Below are 21,942 nucleotides of genomic sequence, written 5' to 3' on the forward strand. Positions count from 1 at the left end.
TGCAAGTAAAAAGTGTGATGATTTGGTACAAATACTGTGGCCATGGTAGACACAATGACATTATCAATTTTAATTATCAGTGGTCTTACTAAAGGGATGAAGAAAGGGATCTCTCTACTGATTTTATAATACTCCACTTAAAAGAAAGTGAGTTTTTATCCTTCAAATTTCTTTATATTATTCACCATATTATACACCAATTCATACTGGTGTAGTTAGTATAGATATTCTTTATTGCTTTATATGTTGAATTAGCTGGAAGTGCTGAATTAAAAACTTTTAATGATTGAGGCTGGCCCGGTAGCATAAGGGTTGAGGTGCACACTCACTTTCGTGGCCCGGGGTTCGCCGGTTTGGATCCTGGGTGCTGACCTACGCACCACTTATCAAGCCATGCTCAGGCGGCGTCCCACATATAAACTAGAGGAAGATGGGCACACGTGTTAGCTCAGGGCCAATCTTCCTCAGCAAAAAGAGGAGGATTGGTGGAGGATATTAGCTCAGGGCTAATCTTGCTCAAAAAATAAGCTTTTAATGATGAATTTAAAGAGTGAAGATAAATTATCCTTCAAAAGTGAATGTTAAGGTTTGTTTCCAGAATTCATTTAACATGATATTCGAGACTCTGATTTTTATTTTCAAAGTCTTTTCTTATTTTATTAATGCTCCTTAATAAATAACAGTCTTTAGAGCATTGGCAGTTAGGCCACCTCTCCTGCTTTCCTTCCTGCCAGTCATCTTCTCATTTCTCTGTGCTCCTCAATTTTACATTACTTCTCTGTGTCCACACAGTCAACCTTAGAAGTAAGGAAGCAAAATAAATGAAAGTGACTAAAATTTTCTTTAGCCCTTAGACCCTTTCCAATTGTGCATTAATTAGATGCTTGAGTTTACAGAATAATTATAATAAAGTGAAACTACCAATTTAATTGTATTATAACTGTGCAGGATGGGAACCGTCTCTCTTGGAAAGATAAGCTTTCAATTGAATAGACTAATGGATCAGTTCTTACCTCGGCTTGGCTGCTGGTGATTCTGTTTAATCGTAGAAGCTCAGTTGCCTCAATCTTTTTGCAAAGCGATTACTGATACTGTTGCTTAACCAACCAAAACAAAACAAGTTTTCTCCTCGGGTCAGCCATGCAAGAACTGAGATCAGTTTAGCATCCTATGTGATTTATGTTTCATTTCTCACCAGAAGCTGTTCTGAACCTTATTTTCTTATATACTTGGGGGAAAAAAATCTCTATGTATTTTATGAAAGCACAAAATTTAGCCGGTTTCTATGACAGCTGGATTGTCAATGTCTGTTCAGCTTATGTGGAGGAGGATGTCCTACTTAAGTATAGGTAAAAATAGCTGTCAGAAATTGCTGCCTTTTCAAGCAATTTGAAATTATGTAAAAGGAAGTAATGACAGAATAAAGCAATTCATGCTTATTCCAGAAAAGATCCAGAAATAATATTGTAAAGCGATCTGGTGTAATTATATTTTCTTGTGAAATACCCATTGTTTACTCCTGTAAACAAGTAAGAAAGTTGTGCCTTTATTCCTTATTGGATGCATAGAAATTTCTCACCTTCTCATTCAACTCTCTGCATCGCTCCGCTCCACTCATGTGTCTGGTCCATTTAGAAATGGTCCCCTCCCCTGCAGCAGTCTCCTCCCATTTAGCGCTTTACTCTGCTCACTGCCCATCAGTTTCAAAAGGTTCCATTTCCCTATTTTGGATGACCAAATTTATAATTCTTTTGAAATCTCGCTCAAGTCTTACCTTTTCTATATTATATTCTTCTCTGAGGAATTCTAGCTCACAGTGAGTCACACTTTTAGGTTTCATATTTTATTGATATTTATCACACATCATCCTTAGGTTTTCATTTATCTTTAGATGCTACATATGTATGTGTTTTCTATTTTCTTTGGTTTTTTTTTGTCTGACCGCATCAAGTATAGTTTTGTAAGATAATAGAATTGAAGATTCCTTAAATCAAGAGAAGAATATTTAACAGTAAGAGTAGTTAAATTTAATCTCCAGTTTGGAATTAAAATGTGTTCTTTAAAAAAATTGTATTAAAAATCATTTTTTTCTGAAGTAAAGAGCAACTTATTCAAGTTGGACTGAATGAAGATATATTTAAAATGCATCAGTAAGATCATATTTTATTTAGAAATATGAAAGAGCCTATGGGCATTCATGATGTCTGGACCTCATTAGCTCATAGTTAGATGTTCTAAAGAAATCTAGAGGGGCCCATTGAGAAATTCTACCTCCTCTCTATCTTACAGTGCCTTTCACTTTTCCCTGTAGCAGATATTACATTGTCATCAGACAGTGCTATTTCTTTTGCCAGTTATTCTAGCTCCGTTACCTGGGGAGCAGCCTTTCCTGATAACTTAGACATTGCCATTAAAATCTCCAGCTTCCCCTAATCCTTCGTTCCAACCCAATTCATTTTTATCGTATAATTAAAATCCTAAATATTTAGAAGAAATCCTGTCAGGTAGGTGTGACTTAAAATGTATGGAAAGCCTGAGTATAGACTTTCTTGCGCTTCGTAATCTTGGTATGTCCTCTAGAACTATCTTTTGTGTTTTATTTTATTTCTTTTAGGCAATAGGCATGTCTATTTCCTTCATCATTCAGAAGTGTTATAATATTTTTGTATGCCTTTCTGGTATGATTTTTGGAGAAAGAGGTATTCTAAGTATATAGCTTCTTTTCTCAGTAAGCCTTTTAGAGTACTTTGTGTTTTAAAATAATTATTTAAAAATAATTTAGTCACCTGTTCTCCTAAGAATGAAGAGATTCATGTTTGACTGAGTATGTTCCATTAGCATGTTTCAAAACGTGGATATTTATCTTTCTTGCTTTCAGGTGGGTTGGTCACTTTTATGCAAATTAATAGAAATCTGTCCAGATACAATGCAAAGCTTAATGGGACCCCAGGATATTGGACACGATTGGGAAGTCCTTGGGGTTCACCAGTAAGTATGACAGATGTCTAAAAACAAACCACTAAATCTTTATACGTATGACAACCTTTCCTTTTATTCATTGTATTTGCAATCCAAGCCAATCTGGTAAAATCCTTTAAAATACAGATATTTTTATGTGAATCAATGATTGACATTTATAGATAGTTTCAACTCAGAAGTATATTATCTAATTGAATTAGAAAATAACATCTGAGGTAAATGTCAGGTGTTGTTATTACTTTAATAATATAATTACACAGGTACGTAATTGGTTAAGTTGTAGATTTTTCTTTTTTTGAGGAAGATTAGCCCTGAGCTAGCATCTGTGCCCATCTTCCTCCATTTTATATGTGGGACACCTGCTGCAGCGTGGCTTGATAAGTGGGGTGTAGGTCTGTGCCTGGGATATGAAACTGTGACCCCCAGCCTGCCAAAGTGGAGCAAACAAACTTAACTGCTACACCGCTGGGTCAGCCCCAAGTTGTAGATATTTGATGACTACTTATGAATTCAAACCAAGAAGAGGTTTTTACTTTTTAATAGTAGAACTGATACAAATCACCAGTTCTTAAAAAAAAAAAGGAACTAAAAATTTCTATAAATAGTTATTTAGAAGTTTATGCTTTACTGTCTTTAAAAAGTACCTTTAGGGCCAACCCCATGGCCTAGTGGTTAAGTTGGGTACATTCTGCTTCCATGGCCCGAGTTCACAGGTTCAGATCCTGAGCATGGACCTACACTACTCATCAGCCATGCTATGGCAGCAACCCAGATATAAAACAGAAGAAGACTGGCACAGATGTTAGCTCAGGGCTAATTTTCCTCAAGCAAAAAAAGTGGAAGATTGGCAACAGATATTAGCTCAGGGCTAATCTTCCTCCAGCAAAAAAAGTGGAAGATTGGCAACAGATGTTTGCTCAGGGCTAATCTCCCTCAGCAAAAAAAAAAAGAAAGAAGAAAAAGAAAAAGCAAAAAAGACTTTTATGTATATTTATGTGTATATATTTAATGAGCTTAAACCATAGCTTTCAAAATGAAGAAAAAAGAGGAAATTACCTTTCAGCACATCTGCAGCCAAGTCTTGAGAGCTATTTTACTGCAATTTGCAGCATAATGACTAAAGATGAGACCACTTCTTTAGCCATAATTAGTTAGGAAAAAATTTTCTGAAGAAAAAACTGTGTTTCCAGGAAAATCGTTTTTGGATAACTTTGTTTCTTGATGTTTGAAAAGTATCTTTTATCATTAACTTTAGGTGTTCTTTGTACCTGACTTTTCTTTACTACAGAAAAATGAATCATAATTCTTCCAACGGCATATTGCTTGTGAAAAATGTAATTTATGCAAAACTAAATTTTACCTATCGGTATTCTTTGTCAGTATCAACTTAGTTGCAAATTTAGACAAATAAGAGCTTTGTTTATAGGTGAGCATATCTGTGCTTGTACATTTTTCTATCTTCCATAAATGTTTGTTGCTATTCTTCAGTTTCCAGCATCTAATAGTGTGTTTTGAAAAGAACATGTTTACAGTTAATGTATATTCTCATCTCCAAACTAATCTCTGAAATTCTGAGTCAGTTCTAAAGTATACAGCATTTAATGAGGAATTATGCAAAATATACCTGTAATTAGTAATTGTAATGTTATGTGTCCCTTGGTTTGGTTGAGAATTTCCAAGATCCTGAAAGATTAGCAATCTATAACCTTAGAGAGTGTTGGAAAACTCATCTAGTCATATTTTAGTACAAACCAACTGTTCAAAATTAAATTACATAAACATTTCTACAGGGAGTCTCATTCACTCATTCATTCATTCACCCTCCATTCATCAAATATTCATTACGCCTCTACTTTAGGCCAGAAGTAACGTGAACAAGATAAACACAGTGCTCTCTACAGTGGAGCATATTAGATTGTTCCCAGCAAAAATTTGCTGTAAAACACATCTGCCCATATTCAGGGACTTTTTTCCTCCCAAAGGCTAACAGTACTAAAGAAGAAATCTCTTGTGTGGTGATGAAGTCAGGAATGGTGTAGGAAGAGGTAGGAGCAGTGTGGGTAGAAGGAGAATTGATGGAGTCGAAGGAAGGGTCTCTCAATTCCTCTCCTCACCAGCTGGAGACCACGTGATATGTTTCTTGGACCTAGAAGAACTATGGATGCCACCAGGCTCTGTCTTTTCCTAACAATGGGAAGCCGAATAATATCGAGTAGGAATAGACTAAAGATTGTATATTTTACAATTGATAACTCGGGCTCAAATTTAATGAATTTGAACTAATTGGATATTATTGATATACTAGGTTCACTTTCTATTATAAAATTTTATCATTTTCTCTTTCAAAAATAGTAAAAATCAATAATTTAAATAGTCAAATGGATTTTTTTAAAATTTTTTTTGGTGAGGAAGATTGGCCCTGAGCTAAAATATGTTGCCAATCTTCCTCTTTATTTTTTCCTCCTCAAAGCCCCAGTATATAGTTGTATATCCTAGTTGTAAATCATACTAGTTCTTCTATGTGGGCTTCCAGCACAGCATGGCTTGATAAGTGGTATGTAGCTCTGCACCCAGGATCCGAGCCACAAACCCTAGGCCGCTGAAGTGGAGCACACCAACTTAACCACTCAGCCACGAGGCCAGCCCTTTGGATTCTTAATTTGTATATACAAAGTAAGATCTTCATTACATCTCTATATTTTAGTATATCAACATGCTTAATGTATAATTTGGAAGTTTATATCATATATAAAAATGGGCTTGATCTCTTGATGCGTATATTGCATGATATTTTGGATGTAGAGTTGGGTGAAAATAGTTAATAATTGAATTTGAATATTTAGAGGAAAATGTTGTAACTTTTCCATTGAGACTCATAATGATTCCCTGTTAATTGTCATAAGCCTGGGTCTGGTTTATAGGAAGGAAAAAATACATGAGCTTCAATACTGGGAATGAAATACAGTGAGATGAATAAAAATATAGGTGAGGTGGGGCCGGCCCCGTGGCTGAGTGATTAAGTTTGCGTGCTCCGCTTTGGCGACCCAGGGTTTCATTGGTTCGGATCCTGGTGGGGACATGGCACCACTCATCAGGCCATGCTGAGGCAGCTTCCCACATAGCACAACCAGAGGCACTCACAACTACAGTATACAACTACGTCCTGGGGGCTTTGGGGAGAAGAAGAAGGAACAAAAAAAAAGGAAGATTGGCAACCCTTGTTATCTCAGGTGCCAATCTGTATAAAAAAAAGAGAAAAAATATAGGTGAGGAAAAAATATCTTAAAAAGCAAACGTGTAGGTATGATATTTCACTCTTGTCTCAATTTCTGTTTTTAATTACAGACTGATTCTTAAAATGCTCACAGTTCATAATGCCAGTGTAAACCTGTCAACAGTTGGACTGAAGGCCTTAGAGCTACTCCTAACTTCAGGTAATATATACACACATGTATGTTTAATGTTGACTCAAAATTAAGAAAATAGTTTAAACCATTTGCCAAATGTGTTTTAATGTCTCTTTAAAGTATAGTAACATAATATAACCTAAATATTGATGATTTCCAGATTTCTTTGTTTCCATTTTCTCTCTTTGTCTCTTTTCTCTACACTTTTTCCTCTCAAATATTCCCTCCAATATCTTGGCCTTAAACATCGTCTTATATACTACTGTCAAATCTAATTTCTGTCTCTAGCCTTGTTCCCAGGATCCAGTCCCACATCTTACATTCCCATTGGCTTGTAGACCATACCTGTTTTTGTCATTATTGTATCTTTATTATATTTCTAATGTTTTCTATAATATATGTCCTAGGGTATGATGTAATAATAATATTTAAAAAATATATAGCATTACTTCTTGAGTGCTTGCTAGATGCCAGGCTTCACATGTAAAATACTTCGCCTGCTTTTAAAAACATAATCCTCAAAACATCCTTGGAGGTGGGTATTGAGTCCATGTGTCAGGTTCTTTCTCTGAGAAAACTTCTGCCTGGAGGAGGATGGACCTGAAAACAAAGAACCTTGATATGGGGCGGTAGTTGTGATCACTGCCTGTGATGGACACTTGCTCTGATATGAGGTTCTGAGAAGAAAGGCTGCTGACAGGGGCGCTAATCATGAAGGACAGGGAGGAGTTTGGCTCAAAGTAGTGGAGGGTGTTTTAGGTCAAGAGAACAGGGTGTGCAGAGTTACAGAGGCCTGGGAGCATGCGAGGGGCTGGACATGTGGGTGGGAAGATTTTAAATGCCCTCATTGGCCCTGCTAAGCAATGAAGACCCAGGAGGAGAAAGAAAGGAAGAAAGAGGGTGAAGATCAGAGTATGAAGGAAGAGGGATAGGAAAGGCCAGAAGGTACCACTTCACCGCAGCCTTTATTAAAATATGTGATGGATGTACTCACTAGTCTTAACCATGACTTATTTTAAACTCATCCTTGGGAACATTTTTTGGAGAAGGGGGATCCATTCTCCATTTGGCAATGGACAGGAACCTGAGGGTTTATGAATTTGAAAAATCTCCCAACACTGGAATATACTGAAGTCAGCCACAGGCCCACAGGGAATTTGACGTGTGTTTTGAAAAGACTACTTAATTTAATTCCTTCCACATAACATTCAGAATTTTGAGCTGTTAGGAAAGTTTTTAATGTGTTTTGAAGTTCCTTTCAGATACTTATTAGAGGTGAATTTAGGAATCATTTTTATTGTTTGGCTTATTAGTTAATTGACTTAATAGTTATTAGGCACTTATTATTGTGCTGGCTGCTGGAGAACTCTAAGACAGATGAGGCAAAATTCCTGCAATGTTGAAGTTCACAGTCCAGCTCCACTGTCTAATATAACTTTTTGTGGTGAAGGAAATGTTGTGTATCTGCACTGTTCAATATCATGGCTAGTAGCCATAAGTGGCTATTGAACAATTGAAATATAAAAAATGGAATTTTGATTTTATTTAATTTTAATTAATTTAAACAGCCACATGTGATTAGTGGCTACCGAATTGGACAGCACGGGCAAAGACATAAAAAGCACTTAAAGAAATAATTTCAACATAATGAGAAAAGTACTATAACAGAGATATAAAGAAAAGCCCACAGGAACCCAGAGCAGAGACCAGCTGAACTCATCTGTAGGCGTTAAGAACGTGGGCATGAACTGCCTAAATGTTAATCCAGGTCTGCTCTTGTTAGTTGTGGACCTTGGGCATGGTCACTTGGGTCACTTAATCTTTCTTGTCTCAGTTTTCTTACCTCTAAAATGGGGATTGCCCGCCGTCATGGGTTTACGTGTGTTACAGTGAAGTGCTTCAACCTGTGTCTGACACGTTATGCGCTCTACAAGTGTTCACCGCTGCTGCTAACACTCCTGTTCCAGTACAACTATTTTTGTTGACAGAATAAGTGCTGTTTGTGTGATTTCTTGAATGATGGGAGGAGTAGGTTTGGTGTGGGAAAGGGCAAGGGCATTCCATGCAGCTAGTGCAAGTTCAAAGGGATATTAAAGAAAATGTTTAGTGGTGAGCAAGTTTAGCATGTCTGGAGTTGAGGCAATGCATGGAGGGACATGGGGCCAGTGAGATACGTGTAGTCAGTCTGTGAAGGGTCTAGATTGTCCGATGGAGAAGTATGGGAAGGCCTGGGAAGATTTTAGCAAGGGATTTACAGGATCAAACTTGTGTTTTAGAAACGTAACGCAGGGGACAAACTAGTTAGGTTGAGATTTAGGCCAAGCAGAGCAATTAATCTATTGTGTTTGCATTCTAGGTGAGAGCTGATGAGGTCCTGAACACAATAGGAATGGAGGGGCTTAGTTCAAAAGGAGTTTTCAAGATATTTAGGAGATAGACCTGAAGGACTTGGTAATGAATTGATTTGTTGGTTGGGGGAGAGAATGAAAAGAAGAGGGGGCATGGAAGAAGGAAGATAACTCACTGCATAGTTTCTCTCTAGGGTAACTATTGGATGGTAATATCATTGATGAATTTAGGGAACAGGAGTAAGCTAGGTTTGGGGTGCCGTATGGAATATTCAGATAGGGTTGTCTAAGAGGCAGATAGAAATAGATTTCAGGAGTGTAAGGCAAGAGGTCTAGGCTACAGTTATTAATTGGGAATCATAGAGTTATAGTTAAGTATATTGGGAATTTATCTCATTTAGAAAGACTGTAGAGCTTTATGGATATAGCACCCGGGGCAATTAAGTGGTTCGTCAGAAAGAAAAGTCCACAAACCATTCATAGTCCTCATGTAAAAATGAACACATTGAGTGTTAAAGCCGGTATTTACTAAGGGCATATTGTTCTCTTCAAAATAGGTAAAATCACTTTGCTAATATTGGATGAAGAAAGCGATATTTTCTTGTTAATTTTCGATGCCATGCGCACATTTTCAGCCAGTGACGAAGTGCAGAAACTTGGATGCAAAGCTTTACATGTGCTGTTTGAGAGAGGTATTTAAAAACGTCAAATTTTTTATTTTGATATTTATCTAAGAAAAAAGGGTTTATAAAGGGAAAAGTAGAATATTATTATAATGAGAAGGTCTCTAAAATTGTACTATTTATTAAGAAGTGAGAGCTGTCAGTCAAGGAGAAGTAACGGGGTTAATTAAAAAATATTGCTTGTTTTCATGGAATGAATTTCATTCATGTGTTTTAAATTATGCATTTGTAGTAGACTTTCTTCCATTGCTTAACAAGGCATAAGGTTCACTTTGCAGACCGGATGTGTAGGTGTTAAGAAAGAAAAAAATAAAACTGTGAAGCCAAGCATAGGTTAAGTTTGGATTTATTATGTTGAGTCATCGCCAGAAATTTTAGAAATTGCTAAAGGCTCTATATAAAGAACCAGGAGGTTTACAAACTGTCCCTTAGGAAAAAGCCTAATATGTATTTGATCACTTGGCACTGAGGTTGATAACAGAGATTATCATGTAATTTTATAGTTGGTTGGAACCTTTAGTCCCTTGCTGGCTTGATGAGGAAATGGATCAGAGAGGTGAAATGAGCAACCTGCCTGAGGGCACACAGCTAGTTATCACCATTGCAGTTCAATTTGCTGCCATTTTTCAAAAGCACCTTTTGCGTCATTGTGACAGCCAATAGTGCAAGGGGTTTAGGATAAGAATGAATTATGTGGGCCCTGTGTCTATGTCAGTTTACCACTGTCAGCTCCAGGAATGGGATAGATCACCCTATACTGTTTAATTCCTTGTCTTATTCCAAAAGAACTTTAAACAGCTTATAGATATTTATAATATGTTAGAGAACAAATGGATGTGGAAATGGGTGAGGGAAAATAATATGAAGCTAGGTTAAATTTACCACTTACTTCAGGTCCTGTATACTTTCAAATGGATGGACCAAAAATTTGGCTCTTTGCTTCCTGTCAGGCAAAGAAAAGAGGTAAACCTCATTGGTTACAAAGTTACTTAAGATGCAAGCAAAGCCATTTATCAGGAGAAGCAATTGGTCTCATGGGAGACGTGAGAAAATCCTCCCATGGGTTTTCCTGGACAAGATGATATAAAGTACAAACAAAGTGTGTTTCAGTGAAAGAGACACTGTCAAGAGCCGGAACAGCATGGTACCCAGCTCTCTGGTGATCAGGTTCGGTGGGAGAGACTTTACCGTGAGTGAGGAAGGGAAGATGTTTTTAGGCTGTCTTTTATAAATGTTATATCTTGCAACTAAGCTTTTGATAAGAATTGAGCAGAATAGAGTTTGAAGTTCTATTGTCTTGCAGGGCCTGTAATCTTCTGTGTTGCAGTTAGGGGCACGTTCCTGCTCAGGGGAGTAGGGCTAACATCACTCTCTCACCAGCATTGTGGGCCCTGTGCAGGACTCATGGAGAAGCACTAAGCGGAGAATGTTACAAAGAAGATCTGATTCAATAGAAAGATCATCAGTGCTGACAGTATTATGGTTGTAAATGTTGAGTTGAAAAATTTCTGAATTTCCAAGAAGTACCAAGTTCCCTAGGATTTGGAAGCACCTGTAAAGTTAATTTTCTAAATTTGAAAGTATGCTGTGGAAGCTGCTCCATAAAACGAGAAGGTTCCATGATACTCATTTTTTAGAAGAACCTAACCAATTTCACGTGGTATTATATGGATGATCGGTATAAAGTTAAAAAACAAAAAAGTAATGTTGATCATGAAGAAGAGTGCTGCATTTTCTAACATTTTTGTCAGTGCCGTTCTCAGTCGAGATAAATCAGATTTTTAAATCTATTTTTGAGGTTCCTGCTTATAAAACGACTCCAAATGGAACTCATTGGCTTGATCAGAAGACTTTGATTATGAAAATTAGTGATGATGGTTTTTGATCTCTGATGAAATTAAGACCATTAAGACAGTATTTCGAACTTGTCATTTGTTAAGAGTTTGTTTTTCTGGAACTGATACATTTAGCTGAGCTGTCCCTTAATGGTGTACCATTAACTACTCCTTTTAACTATTGTGATGTGTTCACATCCAGTAGGACATCTTTATTCGTCACAGGTCAGTTTTCTCTAGAATCCCCAAAATGAAATTGTAAATAATTTTGTTTTTCTGAGAACTGTTTGGTTAGTATCACTTTTACACTTCAAAACATGGAGAAACTAGTACAGGTCAAAACAAAATTATTTTAATCTCATCAGCTTTTTTCCCCATTATAAAATTCTTAGGAAGGGCTTTTTGCTGAAATATATTTTTAGTCGACATCTCTTGTATTTACCACGTCACATACAATTATCATGAATATTATGTTTTTGAGTAATTGCACTTTTATATCATCTTTAAGTTTTTTCAGTATTTTGTCTTTCATTTTTTAGTTTCAGAGGAGCAACTGACTGAATTTGTTGAGAATAAAGATTACATGATATTGCTAAGTGCATTAAAAAATTTTAAAGATGAAGAGGAAGTTGTGCTTCATGTCCTGCACTGTTTGCATTCCCTAGCAATTCCTTGTAAGTAGCCTATACACGTGATTTCTTTTTTGTACCTGAAAAATTACAATATATCATCTCCTTTCTGAGCATGTTTTAAGCATGTTTTTATTATTTAGAAACTTGTGGATGCTAAACTGATTCATTGTACTCATTTAATTAATTTTTATTTATTGATACTGTGACGCAGCTGGCTCTGGGCTCAGTGCTGCGGAGACGTAGCAAAAAATATAAACGTGTTCTTGCCTTTTCAGAACCCATAGTGCCATGCGAGATACAGATAAGTACATAGGGGCTTACAGTGTGTTATAAGGCAAGTGTTGGCAGAAGTAGTGAGGGTTGTAAGAACAACCAGGGAGGGAGGCAAGATCTCTTAGCAGAGACCTGAACGAGGAGGAGACCTTGTGTATAGGGAAGTGTGAGGTGAAGGGGGAGTACAAGTAAAATGTCCCAGGCAGTGGGCATCTTAAGTGTAAAGGTGCTGGAGCAAGCAGAGCATAGTGCATTCAAGAAGATAAAAGTAGCCCAGTAAACTGTGTTTAGGACTGTGCATGTGCGCATGTGTGTGTGCGCATGTGCACGCGCAGCCCCGAGTGTCTGCTTGTGTGTCATTTAATGGAGGCAAGGGAATGGCTTGGGTAGAGTCCGTGGATGAGGCTGAAGACATAACCAGCTCTTGAAGGGCCTGAAAAGCCAAAAGAAGGAGTTTGTACTTTATTGTGATTCTTGTTTGGCATTTTTGTGATGCTTTGAAATCTAGCCACTTTTGTCACAAAAAAGTATAAATGAGAACAAATTAGTATGCTGTGTATGCTACCATTGATTGCTAATGGGTTAAAATAATGCTTCGGATTCCATTACTTTTGTGTCGTAAGTGTACAAGAGCGTTTTGTATTTTGTGTGTTACCTGTGTGGGTTTGTACAGGATATACACATGTATTTATCAAGTAATATTTTCGTCTTCTTGTATGTGAAGTTGTGAGGATTAAATGGGTTAAATAATGTGAAAAATGCAGAATAGTACCTGGTATGTAATAAGTGTTTTAAAAACATTGACAGTATTATTACATAATTAGCTTGATTTCAGACATGGAAATCTGCAGATGTGGGACTTCAGTAAAAGCCCAATCCCCTTGTGAAAGAATCCCCTTGCTTTGTGATGGTTATAAAATCCATCATTTTATTATCCATGGGAAGTTAAAGACCTGAAAGTGGATGGGGCTGAGTGATGAGGGAAGGGACATTCTTTTAAATTTCTCTGAGTCATTCACTGCCAACAAACTGAATGTATTCTTCATTTTGCTTTTCCTTGGCTATCTTTATACATTTATTTATTTTGGGCTGGCTGTTTTTGAAGTTCATTGTTTTCCACCCACATCTGACAGAATGCCAGTGAAAATCTGTTGATTCATAATGCAAAGGTCAAAGAAAGTAGCAACGAAAAATGAAAAAATCAAGCGTTTTAAACACTGATTCTAATTGAAAGACATTTGTCTTTGAGTCTTAGAGAAAATCACGCTTGCTATTCTGAGTAAAAGCAGATAATTGTTTTAAGAGGCCATTTCCTTTCGTCATTACGTGTTTTTCTGTTTTTTAATACAATTTAAACATGAAAAATATAGTTTTGGGAACACGATTGGTTAGTTTTGGCTAGGCTGAAAAAGAACACAAAGTCTTTTGCAAACACCTTTTTTGTTGTTTGTTTTAAGAATAGTCAACATTTCATTCAGATATAGAATTTAGTTTTCTCCACGTAGGTTCACACACTCGCTCTCTCTTGATTAATTGCCTCTCCCAGTGGATTCTTCCTTTCCTTTCTGGTTCACCAGTGTTTGTCCTTTCGCCATGTTTTAATATTTAGCCTCTTCTCCCTCCTTCCTCCTTTCTTTCCCCCATCTATCTTGGTGCCTTCAGGAGAAGGCTGCCTCATACACTGGCTGTTCTGGAATGTTCTTCTGGAATGGGTGGGAAATAGATCATGGTTAAATTTCGCAGTTCTATTATGTGACATAATCTTGATTTTCCTTCTGTTGGTTTGAGGAAAATGAACAATGAAAGCCATTATCCAATGGAGTAGTGCCTCCTTAGGAAATAGGCCTCAAATTCATTTATTTGTAAACTTACGGCCATGACATTACATTTTCAGACTTATATAAAAGCACTCTCCATTTTCCCCTTATTTTATTTAAGTTTTAAGCCAAGAAACAGGAATAAAGTAACTTCCCTTCATGCTAGTGATAAGTCCTAAATTACGTGAGTAATGAACAGCATAGTATTTTTTATAGTTATTTGACAGAAGATGATATTTAAATTTGGAAATGTAGTCCTTATGCTGCCATGTGTTTACAATCTATATAAGATGTCTTTGTGTGCGTATTTCAAAGGGGGAAATGATTACCTTATTGATAATTATGATTTGTTTAAATTTAGGCAATAATGTTGAAGTCCTCATGAGCGGCAACGTCAGATGTTATAATATTGTGGTAGAAGCCATGAAAGCATTCCCTGTCAGTGAAAAAATTCAAGAAGTGAGTTGCTGCTTGCTCCATAGGCTTACATTAGGTGAGTTACATAATTCTTGGTTAGTTCATTATCACAGTATTGTTGATGTAAGTGTGTATAGCATATGTATGGTATATGTTGATGGATACGTAGCATATTAAGACATATGTTGGATGGAAATAGTAGGTGAGTTATATAATTCTTGGTTAATTTATTGTCACAGTCTATATGATGTTAGTGTATATAGCATATGTATGTTGTCACTTGATGGATAAGTAGCATATTGACATACTTTGGATGGAAATATTGTAAAGTAGCAAACTTTTCTGCCTTGCCTAGATGGAATTTTAAAAGGAGTGACAAAAATAGATGTGTGGAATCTAAGAGAAATCTTGTTAGTGCTATATTTAGAGTATGATTATGTAAATAGTTGATACATACAAAAGAATGAGTATAATAAGTAGAAAATGTAAAGCACGATACAAAAAAATTCCCCACCGAACTTAAGTATTAGTACTTTACCGGTGCTGGTAAAGCTACTTCAGGCTACTTCCTTCTCCTGCTCTCTCCACAGAGGTTAATACTTTCCAGAATTTTGTGTTGATATGTCTTTTGCTTTCTAAATATAGTTTTTCTATATTTGCATATCTCCCTGAACAAAATTGTTAGTTTGCTTGTTTTTGCTTAATAAAAATGGAATCATGCTGAATGTTATCTTCTGCAATTTAAAAAAATTAACATTATGTTTATAAGACATGAATATTTTGCATATAGTTGTATATAGTATTCTATTATGTGGATATACCACAATTTATTTATCCATTCTCCTATCCAAGGACATTTGGTTTCTTTCTTATTTTATGCTGCTACCATCTGTGTTGCTATGAAGGTATAAATAAGGGTGAATATCTTTTCAAATTTTTTTTGTAATTGGTGCTTCCTCTTTTGCAAAATACATGGTTTGTCTTTTATCCATTTTTCCATAGTATAGGCTGTCTTTTAAAATTCTGATTCATGGTTCTGGATAACAACGTTTTGGTAGTTGATTGTATGTGTTGAAAATATCTTCTCTTGATTGGTGGACTGTCTTTTCATCATCTTTGGTGACTTTTGTAATATAGTTTAATTTAATAGTTGCTTTGTGATTTGCCTTTTTTAATGTATCTTAAGAAATCCTTCCTTTCCCTGAAGTAATAAATATATTTTATATTTTATCCCAATTGTCTCTAATTTAAGCAATAAAGTATTATAATGTCTAGAATTATTTTTTATAAAGTAGGAATTCAATTCCTTTTCTTTTATGATATGGAGAGCACAGTTTATTTTATGGTTCATCCATTTTCTAGTGGTATGATGCACTGAATATGTATTTAATATACATGTATTATTTATATGTTTATCATATATATTGTGTCATATATTTGTTTCTGTTTCTGCTGTTCTGTTGCATTGGTTAATTTGATTTGTCTTGATCTAGATCATGCTGTTTAAATTACCATAGCTCTGTAAGTCCTGATATCCAAAAAGCTAATAAATCAAGTCAACATACATTCTTCTTTTTTGGGTACAACTTTACTATTTCATATAAATTTTAGAATTAACTTATCTAGTTCCTTGGAAAACTCCTTTGGGATTTTGATTGGAATTGCATAGAATATATAGATTTATTTAAGAAGAACTGGCAACTTTACGTTATAATTTCTTCCATACAGGTCTTGCACATCTTGTTAGTTATTTCTAGATACCTTATTTTTTTTGTTATTATGAATGGTGTCTCTTTGAAAATTGCAGTTTTAGACTGTGTATGCATAAAGAAATGCAAATTATGTTTTGTATCTTGATCTTACCTACTTTTCTAAACTCTTTTATTAATTCTAACAATTTATTTGTCAATGCTTTTAGGTTTTCTACGTAGCAGTTATTTAATTTGTGAATAGTGACAATCTGGATTCTTCCTTTCCTCTCCCTACAGCCATTGTTTCATTTCCTTGTCTTCTTGCACAGCCCCAAATTACTAGTACAGGATTGAATAGAAGCGGTGATGGTAGGCATCCTTGTCTTGTTCTTGATTTTAAATGAAATGCTTTAATATTTTCCAATCCATAATAATGCTTGTTAGAAGATTTTAGTTGTTGTTGTTGTTGTTAATCTTGTCTTGTTTGTTTTGTGTCAAATAGCTTTTATCAAGTTAAAAAGTTTCCTTCTGTTTTTTGTTTGCTTTTATTTTTACATGTGGGCTTTAAAAAAAAATCACGAGTATTGTGTTTTATCAAATATTAAAAGAATATATTAAGATCTTTGTTTTCCTTTTATCTTGGTAATATGGAAAGTTATAGTTACAGGTTTTCTAATAGTAAACTGCCTTGCACTCTTGTGATAAATTCAATTTGGTTATTTATTAGATTTTTAAAATACATTTCTAAAAATCTCTTTTTGTATTCAGATCTGCCAGGTAATGTTGGACTGCCTCTTGTTTCATCTTTTTCTTTCTTTTCTCCCCTTTCTCTTTTATTCTAATTTTCATTTCTTTAATTGTTAATACATAGCTATCCTGTGTTCTGTATCTGCTAATTCCAATATATGAAATTCTTGGAAGTCTAACCCACTGCTTCTGTGCTGACTGCCATCTGTCATAGAGTCTTGTTTTCTTGTATGCTTGTGAGTTGCTCTTTGGTTGAGCTTAATCTCTGAGAATCCTGAGGACCTGAATTACAAATGCTCCTCTAGAGATGTTTGCCGGGAGTCAGGGCACAGGACTGATGTAGGAGCACTTTGGAATCTTTTTAAGGTCCAAGCTTAATGTGGGAGACTCCAGTTGAGCCACCCTACCTTGGAGAGACCCAAGGCTAGTCTGTTGATCGCAGTGATCCATACTTTCCCACAGGCTACTCTGGCTTGTCCACTGCTTTCAGCTCACAGTTCTTGTTTCAACTCCCTGTTGAGCCTCCTCCCCACGCCCACATACATACCTTGGAGATTTCCTCCATATTTTTGGGAGCAGAAAAATGCATTAAAAAATGAATGGTTGGTGAAAAATAAGGTAGGATCATTAACTATTGGAAATTGCTTCTGATGGCCTTTCCCAAGAAGGATCGTTAGAAAACGTTTTGTGCAAAATCAAGATTATCGTAATGGGCATTTCGCTTTTTATCACTGCAACTTTGGGAAAAAGATCGTCTATTTCAAAAAACTGATTTTCAGGGTTTTATTGTGGCAACTTATATTTTCACTTCTAGAACCATGACTATAGTATCTCCTGTATAATTCAAAAATTGATTTTGGCATTGAGAAAGTTCCTAAGTATTTTTGGTTAAAATGGAATGTTTACAAATTGAATTCTAATTTGCATGTACAACTTTATTTCTTTCCTTGATAAGCCTTTATTTAATGCTTGTTATATGACCAAAACTGTGGAGAAATGATAATAATGTCTTAATATTTGCACATCTTTCAGTTTCAAAAGTAGTTTCAAATATAAAATATATATATTTGATCCTTTAAACAATCCTGGGAGATGGAATATTGTAAATATCTCCACATTTACAGATGAGGACCTATTTCATCAAGCCTGCACGTCTTATCCAAGATCACGTAGTCAGTAAGGGGTGAAATCAGGCTGAAAATCCAGATTTCTGCATCCCTAAACAAAGCAAAGCATTTCTTCTAAAATGTAGTGGCCATTTACTAGTTTGCCTCTTTTATCAGGTGAGATTTTGACTCATTATATTTTCACGAAGAAGGACACAGTTACACGAACTAACTGATATCTGAGAATGTTTTAATGTAATTCCAAAGTTGATGTCTTAAATCTAGCTAGTAGAGCAGCACACTAATATACAATTCTCTATTTCATGTTCTGCAACTTACCACAGTCAAGTTACAACTTGCACAAGTTAAATGTGAGTTCACTTTAATCCCTTGAAATGAACCAGAGGAGGAAGTGGTTTTACTGTCGTAATTAGGGAGATGACACTTGGTTACCAAACTGGTCCATAATGGCACGTTAAGGGTGCATGGCATTCTACAAATGAAATTAAATAAACCATTCAAACTATCGTATCATTTATAAGTTTCGTATTATTCTGTAACTTTTTCGAAAATAAAAACCCATCAAATTGATCTTCAGCTAAGGATGCTTGTTTTTCTCTCATTTATCTCTTAACAGATTGTTATGTGTTTCATTTAATGACTAGAGAATTTATTGTCCCTGTTATTGTTTCAAAAGAAGCTGAAAAAAACTTTTAACTTCTTCCTCAAATTAAAATTAAAACCCACAGTCAATAAATAAATAGCATTTTGTCAAATTATGTAATCTAATTATGGGTTTAATGCGTTTAAAGTCCTTATAAAATTTACCATGTATTTTTACATAAATTGCCTGAAAGTAAGATTAGGCCAGTCTTACTAGCATTCGCCCAGTCAGTGGTAGAGCAGCTGTTGGCAGTGGCATGGGAATAACTGTAGGGAAAAAAAAGAGAAAGGGACAACCCAAGTTTAGATAAGCTGGTAAATGTCAAAGAGAATCTTTCTGAAATGACTCTCCAAGACTAGAGATCACGAAGGGCTGTGGAGTATGTCTGCTTTGTGGATGAATGTGGGAGAGGCAAGAACATATGGTGTTGATAAAGAAGAGCTATACTTAGTTAAACTGCCTTTTGATTTTGAAGCCGTTATTAATATTTAGTGTGGGCTTTAAGCTTTCGTGATATAGGATCTTTTCCAATTTTGGCTTTGTGTCTCAGGGATCATCTAATTATACTTATAGCTAAGTGGGAGTTTCATTCTTCCTCCCAGAAGCAAACTTGGTGATTGTTAGTGAGTTACAAATAAGCTAAATGGAATGAGGCACATATTTCTGGAACATCGTTTACAAATTATTTCCTCATTAGGATTTAGATTTTTGGATGATGTGTTGATTTTCAGAAGAATGAGTGTAAAAAGGCATGGTACTTCTTCCTGAGATAGGTTAGGGCTGGTGAAATATTCTTTTCTTTTTCTTCTTCAGATCATCGTAGATAAGATCAGGTAATGATAAGTGTGCCAGTGGGTTTTCTGAGCAGTATTCCTGTAAGTGAAGAAGGTTCTTTCAGCAAGAGCATTTAATGACAAGGGAGGGTTTTTTCCCCTCATCTTTTAGAAGGTGGAAAATTAAGCTATTTTGTCTATATTGTAGTGCCACGTATAACAGGCACCTCATTGTTTTTGTATGACGATGATGAGAAGGAGTTGAAGAACACAAAATTAATATAATCCAAACTTACACTTTTTGCCTGGTCGGTTCCATTGTCTGTTGGAATTGATAATTGAATGACTGCATGAAATAAATATTGAAAACTTTATGCAATTGTATTAAGCTATTTTAATTAAAACTATTTTAATTAACACCTTAATTAAATTAAATGTTTTTGTTTAATGTCATTAAAAATATTCATCACTATTCAAATTTATTGATTTAAACACTGTTATATGATCAAAGGTAATTTAAGTTCCATGGATGAAAATTCAGCTAATATCTCACTTAACTTTTAGGTAATTTTTTTAATATCCTGGTACTGAATGAGGTACATGAATTTGTGGTGAAAGCCGTGCAGCAGTATTCAAAGAATGCGACGTTACAAATCGCAGCGCTCAGCTGTTTAGCACTCCTCAGTAAGTAACTGTACTGAAAAGGAAATTCTTACAGGTGCATTTGATCTTGAATGTTAACATTATGACAAGATAATGTTGTAACAAGAAAGTCCTATGTAGAGAGGAAGCATTAAATGCCCTTTCTGCCCTAATGCAATCCATTTTCCAGTAGAGGATATTTTCGAGGGAACTAACAGTTGTGATAGGTACACCTTTCCCAGTTCATACATCAACAAATACATCCTTGATTTAGCTTTGTTATTGGGCAGCTAATCTTCTCAATCCTCTTCTAGTCTCTTAGTTTTGTTTGGTACCCTCTTCCTCATTTGATCATTATCTACATGAGACGGCAGTGTTTTCAGGTGAGTAATATATAAAAAAGGTCTTTATAATTCGCTGAGGCCACTACTAAAGAATACCTAACTCTATTTTTTTTTTAAAGATTGGCACCTGAGCTAACAACTGTGGCCAATCTTTTTTTTTTCTGCTTTATCTCCCCAAATCCCCCCTGGTACATAGTTGTATATCCTAGTTGCAGGTCTTTCTAGTTGTGGCATATGGGACGCTGCCTCAACATGGCTTGACGAGTGGTGCCGTGTCTGGGCCCAGGATCCGAACCCTGGGCTGCCACAGCGGAGCATGCGAACTTAACCACTCGGCCACGGGACCGGCCCCTACCTCACTCTATTGATAGTATTTCAAATATGGACTTAGAGTTGGTCTTTCAAGTGGTAAGTAAATCATATATTTGTATTTTTTTCAAGCTGAGACCATTTTCTTAAATCAAGACTTAGAGGAAAAGAATGAGAGTCAGGAGAATGAAGAGGAGGAGGAAGAAGAGAAATTGTTCTGGCTGGAAGCCTGTTACAAAGCATTAACATGGCATAGAAAGAATAAGCATGTGCAGGTTGGACTCTTTCATAAATATTATAGCTTTCAGACTTATGTTTGTGCAGTATGTGTGTTTTGATAACTTTCTTGTTCTCCTCTTCTAATCCAGGAGGCCGCATGCTGGGCATTAAATAATCTCCTTATGTACCAAAACAGTTTACACAAGAAGATTGGAGATGAAGACGGCCAGTGAGTAGTTTTGATTTTGCATGATAGGAAATTTCAGTTATATTTTTAATCAACCTATTTAAAATACCATAACTGCAATTTTATTGTTAGAAATACTTTTGATATAGGTGTTTATGTTTTAAGTGTTGCCACAAAACAGTAGTGGATATATAATATTTTGATCCTATTGCCTTTAATAGTTAGTAAAAGTTTGTGTGTTTGAGAGTTATTACTGAGAGATTTGGAATCAAAGTCACAGTAATTTATGAATCATTGAGAAAGAACTTTTCAATTTTCTGGCTGATCACGTAAAACTGCCATATTAATTAATCTCAAGTGATAGAAATTGCAGAGCCATCTCTGACCTTTTCTATTGCAGTGACTAGCCAGCAGATGGTCAGTATGAGGAATTAGATATGGTTGGAAGCGTCCTGTAGTGATTCCTCACTTGATGTGGCAGGGTTGACCTGTCTTCTCCTGAGAGGGTTATTTGAAGCTGTCAGTTCTTGAGGAGGCTTTCTTCGGGAGCATTATTCAAGCATCATAAGACTGGCTTTTTCTCCCAAAGATACGAACTGTAAATAGGAGTTCTGTGTATCATGTCCACGAGCCTTTGTGTTTTAAGGCAACTGCTTATATTTGTATCATTTGCTGTGTGTACTCCGGATTTTAAAATTTAAATGACTTACCTTGGAAATTTAAATAGTAATATTCTACATCTCAAATCCTGGCAACCTGTTTACCTAGTGATCCACTGCCAATCGGAAGGGAATTAATGACACAGGTGCTGTTTAATTAAATATCTCCATTTTGAAAAGAAACTAATTTTTTTGAAAACTATGTGTTAA

At 35.7% G+C, this 21,942-nt stretch overlaps 1 protein-coding gene across 3 annotated transcripts in view; it reads left to right on the forward strand.

Annotated features, from left to right (window-relative positions):
- LRRK2 (leucine rich repeat kinase 2) overlaps positions 1-21,942 on the forward strand; it is a 134,361-nt gene that overhangs the window by 2,620 nt on the left and 109,799 nt on the right. For all 3 annotated transcript variants that reach the window (XR_011540042.1, XM_070619407.1, XM_070619406.1), the window contains exons 3-10: positions 2,879-2,988; positions 6,325-6,413; positions 9,292-9,426; positions 11,792-11,926; positions 14,336-14,467; positions 19,937-20,056; positions 20,800-20,942; positions 21,036-21,115. Coding sequence is in view for 2 of the 3 variants with exons in the window: in XM_070619407.1 (XP_070475508.1) it covers positions 2,879-2,988; positions 6,325-6,413; positions 9,292-9,426; positions 11,792-11,926; positions 14,336-14,467; positions 19,937-20,056; positions 20,800-20,942; positions 21,036-21,115 (944 nt within the window). In the remaining variant the exon portion in view is untranslated. The remainder of the gene's footprint in view (positions 1-2,878; positions 2,989-6,324; positions 6,414-9,291; positions 9,427-11,791; positions 11,927-14,335; positions 14,468-19,936; positions 20,057-20,799; positions 20,943-21,035; positions 21,116-21,942) is intronic.

The sequence above is a fragment of the Equus przewalskii genome, chromosome 5 (assembly GCF_037783145.1).
Source record: "Equus przewalskii isolate Varuska chromosome 5, EquPr2, whole genome shotgun sequence".
Lineage (NCBI taxonomy): Eukaryota > Metazoa > Chordata > Mammalia > Perissodactyla > Equidae > Equus > Equus przewalskii.